This window comes from Lingula anatina, chromosome 1 (assembly GCF_051362555.1).
Source record: "Lingula anatina isolate TDL-2025a chromosome 1, LinAna3.0, whole genome shotgun sequence".
Taxonomy (NCBI): Eukaryota; Metazoa; Brachiopoda; class Lingulata; order Lingulida; family Lingulidae; genus Lingula; species Lingula anatina.
The window spans coordinates 57,667,141-57,677,596 of record NC_141767.1 but is presented as its reverse complement, the minus strand read 5'-3'; the positions used below and the strand labels follow the sequence as shown (position 1 = coordinate 57,677,596).

At 35.4% G+C, this 10,456-nt stretch overlaps 1 protein-coding gene across 1 annotated transcript; it reads left to right on the top strand.

Moving 5' to 3' along the window:
- The first annotated feature begins 1,021 nt into the window (after positions 1–1,021).
- Positions 1,022–9,734, top strand: LOC106178140 (putative UDP-sugar transporter protein SLC35A4). The gene is made up of 11 exons (XM_013561205.2): positions 1,022–1,312; positions 2,071–2,240; positions 2,436–2,539; positions 2,944–3,049; positions 3,319–3,483; positions 3,764–3,822; positions 4,133–4,195; positions 4,380–4,527; positions 4,739–4,835; positions 6,678–6,736; positions 7,097–9,734. The coding sequence occupies exons 2-11, from the start codon at positions 2,217–2,219 to the stop codon at positions 7,286–7,288; spliced, it is 1,017 nt and encodes a 338-aa protein (XP_013416659.1). The 5' UTR covers positions 1,022–1,312; positions 2,071–2,216; the 3' UTR covers positions 7,289–9,734.
- Positions 9,735–10,456: the final 722 nt, after the last annotated feature.

The following is a 10,456-nucleotide window of genomic DNA, read 5'->3' as shown; positions in this document are numbered from 1 at the left end:
ATCTCAGTTGCCCTCACCGGAAGAGGTGGTACAACACACTAAAGAGCACTTAAGAAAACCCCAAAACAGCTCAAGTCCAGAGGCTCACCGTCGCAGTCCAAAGATTAAAAGAAGAAAACGATGCAGTGCAGTACTAACTGACACACCTGAAAATGAGCTACTCGAAAAAGAAAAGGCCAAGCCCAACAAAATTAAAAAGGACAAGCGCAACAAAAATAAAAAACAGTTAAAGATTTCTAGTCGATAGAGAAAAAAGGAAATTAAAGATGACCAGCGATTCTGTGTCAGAAGAAGAGTGGCCATGTCTGGTTTGTGGGGAGCCGTTCATTAACAGCCGACCAAAAGAGAAATGGGTTAAATGCATTGTTTGTCTAAAGTGGTCACATGAAGACTGTAAGGGTGACCGAGTGTACATATGTCAGAACTGCGATTTTGATTCTGAGTTGTTGAGTTGAAAGAGATACAGTTTTCATTTGTAGGTCTAACATACTGTTGTTAATAGGTTGAGATATATGAGTTCAATTTCTTTTCTCTTAAACTACACCACTTTTGTTATCATTATGAAATGAAGTGTAACTGGATATGGTTTATACATCGAAAAGACTATTTAAAGGCGAATTGTAAACGTAAAAAATGCTTACAAACTATGGAGATACGAATACAAAGTAACACTTACTTGTTGGGAAATTAATATAGATAATCCTACTCTTAAAATGAATTATACTTTGAATTTATATGCAAGCGTTCTAACTCGCCCTCTTGTTCCAACTCACCCCACTGCCTGTTCCAACTGACCCCGCGGGTGGGGTGAGATGGAACGTTTTAGGAGGCAACTTTGAGCATTTATAACTCTAAAATAAAAAGACCTACTTGATGTTTTATTTCATAGATGAGTGCGGCATATAATTTTCCCCTATCAGATTTTTTATTTTTGTCCCCAAAGCTTTGACTGCTGAGATATCGCAAAAAACGTGAAAACTGTTCCAACCAACCCCGCTCTCCCCTAGCTGTCAGCCGGACACGAAAGTTAATTATCCCCTTACAGCTTGTAGTAGGCGGGACGGACATTTAAGTCGGATTATCTGAAAGTAATCTAGTGAGACTCCCCGCGGGGATAGATCGATCTAAAATCTATGGGAATAGAGCCATCATTTCATCATTTCCACGCAGTAGGGCCTACATCTGTCGCAATTTCCTCGTCAGAGCATTGGTTTTGGACTGTCTTGGGCTAACAAATAAAAGTATCGGTTCTCATTAGTGGAGCAGATGGCACGAGAAATCCGGCGATTCTTTATGTCTTCCACCTAAAAAGGTAAGTACCCGTTTATATGGTTTCCACGAAATTCACGACGTGCTTGTTATTTTTTTTCAAAATCTAAGTGTAGAACTTTAAGGTGCAGGCGTTAAACAGTGTTGGGAAGTGGGGTTTCTCAGTCAAGCAAGGTTTTCTGTGGGTAGTGCTTCCATTTTTTGACTGGAGATACCTTGATACTTATGGCCGTTTTACAGGGGCACAAGACCAAACACATACAAACACTCCAGGCCCGTAGCCCGGGGGGGGGGGGGGGTCAAAAGAACCGCCCTTTTTGCTGGGAAAGGTCCACTCAGGGTAAAATTTGATCTCAATGTCAGATACGACCAAATTGCACAGAAGAGGAATTGTAATCACTCTCTCTGTTGTTGGCTTATTTTAATTTAGGCCTCATCAGACCAAGCCTGCACTGTTTATGAATATATACTGATATCACCATTGGCCCAAAAAGCCATTGGTTGTGAAGCTCAAGGTGTCCTTTTCTAAAGCAGTCTGTGCACAACTTTATATATTGCATGTAGTAAGACTAACATAGGTTATACTGTGGTTAACTGATAATTTATTGATTGAAATGTTAGTAAACCCTTACATTAATCTTAATAAGCTGTGTCAGTGTTTCTGATTGCACTATCTTTATTTCACAGCCTGTTATCTATACAAATTTGCCTCATGATTTATGTTATTTGGCCAGAGCTTGGTGTTATATTCCATTGAGTTTCCAGGACTGAAAATCAGACATGTAATGTTCTTACTTCTAGGTGGTATAGATCACAAAATGGTGTCAATTGGTGCTGGCTTATGAGAATGTACTTCATCTCCTGTACTTCAATAGAATATTGATTTGCATTTCTCTGCCTCGGTGCTAAGATAACCATAGGGGACACAAGTTCTATCAGGCTTAATCATGATGGCTGCAGACAAGAAGAGCGTAAATATTTTATAAATATGTTTTTTATGAAAAAGTTATATAGTTTTTTAAAATGTGTTTCATTACTGTTTGATTTTCTTATAAATTATTGCTTTAACTGAACTAAGAAGATAGATCCAAGATGTAGAGCTATTCACATTTGAGTTCTTAAAGCTTTCTCAGAATTTTCTTCATGAACTGATGTTTTTATTTCAGGTGCACACTCATGTCACCATAAATAAAGATAATGAGTTATCTTCCTTGGCAGAGCCTTCAAAGCCAGTTAACCTCTGTCTGTGGAGGGTCATGATCTGTATAGGGTGAGTACCTGATATCGTGAGTCTTTCTGTTAGACAATTCACAAAATATTGATCAATTTCTTTATTACTTGTATGTGTGAGCTTAAAGTGAGTGTAATTTTATAGGTAAGTTATCTGTAGTTGATCTTTTGGCAGCATTATATAAGCAAAACATTATTATTTCCAGATTTAAGAAATTAAAAAATTAGAAAATTTTAAGTTTTAAAAAGCTTATTTTTAAGATTTAATTTGATGAATTAAGTCATAGAAAGAGTGCTTGACAAACTCACCTGTCACTTATCTGATTATATTATTTATATATGTTGTATTCTTTTTGCTTTTGTTTTTGGTCATTGAATTCACATATTATTGATGAAAATATCAAATATTTAATGTGTTGGTATGTAGTTTGAATTTGCTTTCAGGACCTTGATATATGGTTCCTATACTATCCTGGTGCATCTGTGTGAAGTAGATGGGAAGATTCCTTTCAGCTCATCCTCCATGGTTCTTGTCATTGAAATATCAAAGGTATAAAGGCTTGATGTTAAAGTGTGCTCTCAGTGACATATTGTGAACATTTCCATCTGCCCTGACGTTGAATTAAAGTTATATATGTAGTTGTAATAATGATTAAGATGATGACCTGATTGCATCAGTGTAGGTAATAAAGAATAGTTAGTTTTTTTTCTTAAAGTAAATCTGATATGAAGTGAAGTTGCATGTGTTAATTGCTCGTTTGAGCAAGGTTAAGTGACATGTTACCAAGTTATAGATAATAGTTCAATTTTTTTTCACAGTTGCTCATCTCCATAGTGTTGTTTATACCAGAGGTGCAGGAGAAAGGTTTTAACATGCCCAGTTTTAAGTTTGCTCTTCCTTTTGCTGTTCCTGCACTGTTGTATTGTTTTAACAACAATATTGCTGTACACATGCAACTCCAGATGGACCCAGCTACATATCAGGTAATCTTAGCAAATGCAGCCTTTGATTTATGTACATGATTTGGCATATACTAGTACACACATATGTATGTTCGTAAATGTTACAATAAGAAAGCTGTAACTGGTTAACTGTGTAGGAAGCTGTCATAATTTGTACATTGAATATCAATAGTACTAATACTTGCCTTGAATCTTTGAAAGCATAAGAGATTAACACATTGATTTTATTCATGCCAATTTAAATCCCTTACATTGAAAACGCAGACTTCTGTTTGCTGACTGAAGATTATTTTCCTTTCAGGTGCTGGGAAATCTAAAAATCTTATCTACAGCATTCCTCTATAGACTGATAATCAAAAGGTTGGTGGATATCTTAATGAATGCTGCTATTTTGGTTATTGGCTTGTAGTTTACTGCTCCTATAATAATAATCGGATAAAATGCTCTTAAATAGGCCAAGAAAATGGGATGATGCCAATTTTCAGTTTTTGTGTAAAATGAATTTGGTTATAATGATTAAATCATGACGATTGGCAACTGGAGAGGAGGGTCTATTTAATTGACAAAGTAGCGGCCAATTGCTTAGTATGCTGATCAACGTTTTTTCTTGCCACAGTAGTATAAGCTAAGTGAATCAAAGTTTGTTTAATAATCTTAATTTGATTTTAAGGCCAATCTCCCCATTGCAGTGGGTAGCTCTTGGATTTCTTGCGCTCGCTGGAATAAGTAATAGGTGAGTTGGAATTATAATGCAAACTCACTCTCTCACTCTCTTTCTCACTCAGTTTGTGTGTGTTTGTGTGAATATTACCATAAGTGAAATTATATTTCAGTTAAAGAATTGTTACAAAAAATATTTGATAATAAAGATAGATTCATGTTTCCGTTACATTAATCCAATGATATTTATTATTTAGTTATGGTGGTTTACAAGCCAAGCAGGGCATCACATCAGCTGGAGTCATCCACATTACAGTCAAGGGTCTACTTATGATTACAACATACTGTTTTGTATCTGGGCTGGCAGGAGTGTACACAGAGTACATTCTCAAGAAACAGTATCAGGTGAAAACAAAATGCTACAAAATTAATAAAACTGAAGTGTTGCTGTCTATTCTGATATTTCACAGTGTTATTAATATTAAAAAATATATTCACGCTTACATGTGTTGATATTACAAATGTTAACAAGCAAGCTATGTCACTGTAGATGTGGCACATTTGCAGTGGTCTATATGTTCATGAAATTAAATTATACCTCACTCTGTGATTTCAGACATCAATTCACCTCCAGAACATCTTGTTGTATATATTTGGGATATTGCTGAATGGAGGGATGTGGCTGTCACAGGCAGCAGCCTCTGGCTCTCCAGGTAACTGTCTTAGCAGATACTTGCTTCTTTAATTCTTTTTACCTGCAAACAATTTTTAATGTGCATTTTTTGTGTATGGAATTCAGTATAAAAAGTCTGGTACCTGTACTGGTATAAATATTACATATAGGGAATTTTGGCGTAGACAAACAATATTTTATGGCGACTGTTAACTCAGTTGATTTCATGGGCCGTTGCAAACTGTCATTAGTTGGGGAAACGGTATCTGGAACTAATGGGTTATCAGTGTAAACAGGAAACAGAAAATTCTTGAAAATTCTCTGTCCAATCGGGAGACCCTGCAACATTGAAGTGGGGGCTTCTTCACTTTTGTCGAAATTTGCAGCACTGAAACCAGGGCTCTCTTTTAGGCACGTGCTGTCGCATTTATACAGTAAACGCTAATACTTGGCCTCACTTTACTATAAGCTCTTTGCTGAAAGCATAGCATTCTGGATTAATGATACTTAGGCCACACTTTTTTGTTTTTATGGATGACATCCTCTGGGGACCCCAAAGTCGGTGCGAGCGGGCGAAAAAAAAAAAAACAGTCCAAAAAAAAAAAAAAAAAAAAAAAAAAACTGCTTAAGAAAAGTTATGTTTTCAGTACACAGCTGGAAACACTAATTTACCACAGAAACACGTATCAAACTAACAACATGTCTTTATCCATGCTCTCAAAATATTAAAGCATTGTGAATAGGGCCTACTTCGTAGAAAGGTAAAAAGTCATGAATATATATGCTGCACATTACCAAATCTATTTAAGGTTATTTCATGCATTCTGTTGGTATAGAAACCAATAAAACAAATATCAAATAAATAGCGTGTCTTTATTTGTACTCTCAGAAAATTAAAGCATTGTAAACACTTCACAGAATTGTTTAAAAAATTAAGCAAAGATAGGCCTATGCTTCCTACTACTAAGGTAATTTCGGTCGATGCCATTTTGTCTACTTCGACTCACACACTAGCAGCCAACTATCGGGTGGCCTGTCCGACCTTCAGTCCACCAAATACCGCGACGCTCTTGTCGACCCTTTTTTCGCTCCAAAAAGAAACTGGTATGTGCTGCTTTGGACAGAATGTCACTGAAATTTTCCGGGCGATGATTGCTGGCCACGGCCAGCCTTTCGTAAAATTGTAAAAGGGTGATATCTCCATGTCCAATATCAATGGCAAACCAATCCAAAACGACGGCCCCCGTTCTCTTTATGACTTCAATTGTCGTGTATTTTGAAATTAATGCTAGAGATGAAGTTGACGGCAAAACGGCCATATTTCCATGTGGTGATAATACGCATGCGCAGAAAGCTCATTTTCCACACTCGGAACTACTCGGATGTCTCCGCAGTCGACAATGACAGTATGGAGCTTGCGGAATTAGCAGAGAATTGCCGATTGCATTTTCCGGCAAATTCAATAACGATGTTTGCGACAACCGACTTCCTTTGGGGGGGGGGGGGGGGGGGGGGGCGGTTTGGGGGGGGGGGGATTTTTTTTTTTTTTTTTTTTGGAGAACGGACGAAAATCGGTGCGCGCGCAGGATGTCATCCATAAAATTAAAAAAGTGTGGCCTTATTGAGCTTGCTGACAGTAAGCAATTTTTGTATATGGAATTCAATATAAGTCTGGTACCTGTGCTGGTATAAAGATTATGTAATTAATATATTTTGTAAAAGTTGAATTGACCTTGTCAGCAGCATGAACTATACTTGTGCTCTCTAGAAATCACAGAACTACATGCACTTATTGAGACATTTTCTAAAAAGTTAAGATAGACCATAGGATTAGTTATAATAATGAAGATATAACTTAAGTTTAGATTAAATGTCTTTCTAGGTGCTTTTAATTTATTCCACGGGTACAGTCTCTACACATGGGTCATTGTTATTACACAGGTAGGTATGCATTCTTCAGTGTCAAACATTTCCCTTATTACAGAGACCTCTGAAATGAGCATTTAAGAGAGGGCATGTAATAGGGTTATTTTCTTTTATGATTCATTTGCAATAAATATAGGTCACTTGTTTGTAGCCATGTGGATGTGACACCAACATTTCTCAATACAATTCTTAAGAAAAATCCATATTTTTATTCTTCACTGTTTGGCCTTATGGTCATTCAACCAGAAGAAATTCTTTAAGTTAGCTCATTTTATTGTTTGTCTGAAAATGATTGCAATCAGATTTACAATATTTCAGTAGGTAATTTAAAATGGTTAAATTGTAAACTTTAATAGCAGTATGCTTAATTTACAGGCATTTTCAGGTCTCATTATGTCAGCCATCATGAAGCACTCGAGTAATATTGCTCGTCTCTTCATGATCTCTTCTGCCATGATGGTGGCCACAGCGCTGTCCATGCTGGTGTTTGATTTGAAGCTGAACATTTTCTTCTGTGCAGCGTTTGTTCTGGTGTTTGTTGCTCTCATTCTCTACCACAGGAAGTGAGGTGATCTGAGATAGTCAGCCATATCCTTACACTTTGGCTGTGCTGGAGAGGAAGTAGTAAATGTTTTTGCATGATAAAGTGAGTGTATAAATTGCGCCATGTCTGGCATATTGAACAAATATATATACATATATAGATGTAGATACATACACATATTCATATTCAGATATTTTGCCATAGATACACTGCCCCATGTTTAGTGCAGCCATTAACGTCGTTGTATATTGCAATGAATTAATGAAAAAATTACAAATTTTCTAAATTAATTATGTAGTTCTCATGAATTTTCAAAAGCACAACACATATTTAATTCCAAGTTATGTAATTTTCCTTTTACAATAACAGTATAAGATATATTTCTCATGGTCAAAATAACTGTTAGAAGTGTTTTTTTATTATTATTATTATTTTTTGCTGATGCAGTAAGTAATGTTAGTAGGGTTTTAGTAAGTTTTATAAAACATTGGAAAATTGATGTCTGCAAACAATGTATTTTAAAAAACCTACATTGCTATTTTACAGCATTTGCTTATTATGATGAACACAACATATTTTCTTTGTTTTGTGATTTAATTGTTTTATGTGAATCGGATAATTTTTAAATTTGATACTATGCAAGTTTTATGTATTTGCCCTGTTAATTTCCTGTTTTCAGAGTTAAGACAAAACACTTGAAAGATTTTGTAACATTGAGTCTCTCAGGTGTTGATTGATGAAGGTACTAGTGATACGCTGGTAAAGTAATGATTTAACTGATTTATAGTGGAAGCTACATGATGTTAAATTGATTTGAATGATGTAATAATGGTTGCAATCTCTATAATAACCAGTATAACCGAAATATAATCAAGTAATTTAATTCAGAAGTATAAGGGCTTTTAATGGTTTATTTATATTATTATACTTATTTTTATTTTAAACAGAATTTTACCTCTTCTGCCCATTTGTCATAACTTAACATTCATGCTTTAGCCTGTGTATGCTTTTAAGGTTTGACGAAGTAGCTGGTAGCATTAGAATTCTTTTGTGTGTTAAATCAATTTAAATTTTATGACAATCAACAAAATTGAAAAAAACTTTGCACCAAGTGTCTTGTAATCAATGTTAATGACCAAAAACAGACTAATTAAACTTAAGATTTGGTGCAGGCAGTGTTTCTGTAAGTTTATGGTTAAAGAACTTAGGCATGAGATAAAATGGGTTTTTCTCAGAAATATTAGTCAAAAACCTTGCAGCATAAACATAGCACAGAAACCAGTCACTTGATGTTAATCAGGCAGAAAGCTTAGTATATGTAACTTAACGATTTTTGATTCCATGTACTTTTTATATATTTGTGCCAATTACATATGAAATGTTAAGTTAAAGTTTGCGCACTGAATATTGGCAATTCCATGTCATTTTTTTAAATTGATAGGTGCTTTTAAGGCTTTTAAAAGTGGGTGTTTTCATTTGCTCTTAAGAAGGTGATGATTGCAGCTGTGGCAGGAATGGAAGTCCAGGGTCCTTTATGATTACTGCTGGTTAGGGTTTGTCATAGTATTGAGGTTAGTATATGAGACGAATGTCACCTCTTAAAAGAATGGGGAACGGACTACGGTCCCTAGCGAACTATCAATCCTGTCACACCGGCATTTGTTATTTCATATGTCAAAACATTGCTTGCCGAATATGAGCACAAAAATTGGTGCTGTTTGCAATATATATATATATATATATATATATATATATATATATATATTGATCACTACATGAACTTATATACACTTTCTTTAACCGGAAATATACAAAATATGAAATTCAGCTTAATTTTTTTTGCAGCAAATTTTTGCTTCATTAAGTGTGCACGTGTGATCCCCATCTTAGCATAAATAATTGATAAAAAGCAGCAAAACAAATGTTCTCAAATGTATTGGTTGATTTTACCTCTCAGATATCACAAAGCCATTCACATGTTCTTTAATCTGGCAAAGTTTTATTATTAGAATTATTATTTTGCGTTATTCTGCTGCATTTTTGTAGCGGGTGCAACACGCAGAAGCTAGAGAGACAACCCGGCGTGCACTTTGATACCCTTGTATTCCATGTTATCATTTCTGTATGCGGTTAACGCTGAATTTGGGGAAATTGCCAAAACATGAACACAAGGGAATTGGATAATAGCTATGTATATTTAATCCTGCCGATCCAAATCTGAATAACTTCAGATCCCTACATTCCCTCTCACCCTCCCCGTAAAAGCTTGGGCGAGTTGGTTCACTGAGAAAGTAACTGTCGGGGTTAAAGTATCGTGTGAATTAAAATTGGTCTTCCGCATAATTGTGAACTAAATTTGTTTTACATCGTGTAATTGATATATCTGCTTAGGCTTAATTAGCAGTTATTTTTATTTTTATTAATGGGACCCATAAGATATAAACTTCTCTTTTTAATAGTTTCTCCTCAGTCAATTGTTGTAGGTGTGATTGTTTTCTGCGTTGTGTGAAGCGTAATTGTTTTCTCGGTTGTATCGACCAAGATAGCAGAGCATACATGTATAAGATACAAAAAGCGATCACTGTACAATAATTCGGTGTGTATATATGCGAAACTTAAATGGCAGTTTCATATAGAATCAAGTATCACGTATTAATGAAAGCTTTTGCTAAAAACACTATTTCACCAGTTTCCTTGCAGCACCGAGCACAATGAAATATAAATCTACATGGAGCATTCAGCGTACCAAATTCTGCCGCCAAATATACTCTTTTAACTGTTTTAACAAATAACAAATAAATTAAAATAAACGGAATACCCAGACACGAATAATTCAAATTCCAATGTCAAGTATGAACCCCCAATGTGTGCACAGAGTCAGTTCAGTACAGTTAGCCTAATGAGAGAAATACTGAAACTTCTACTTGAAGTTCCATTGAAAAGAAACTTACGTATGGGGAATTAGGCAAAAGACATCCAGAGAGGGAAATGTCGAAAAGAACTAACAAATTGAAGATCAAGACCTTTCTTAATACCCACAGCTTCTGAATTGCTATTGACAGTTCTTATTGCGGACACACCCGAAGGACAATTTATAAAGTGAATATGGACAGAAACTTCGTGGAATGAAGATAAACCTCAAGAAAGCCAAATCTGTTTTGTTACTTAGATAGTCCAAGGGACCAAATCTC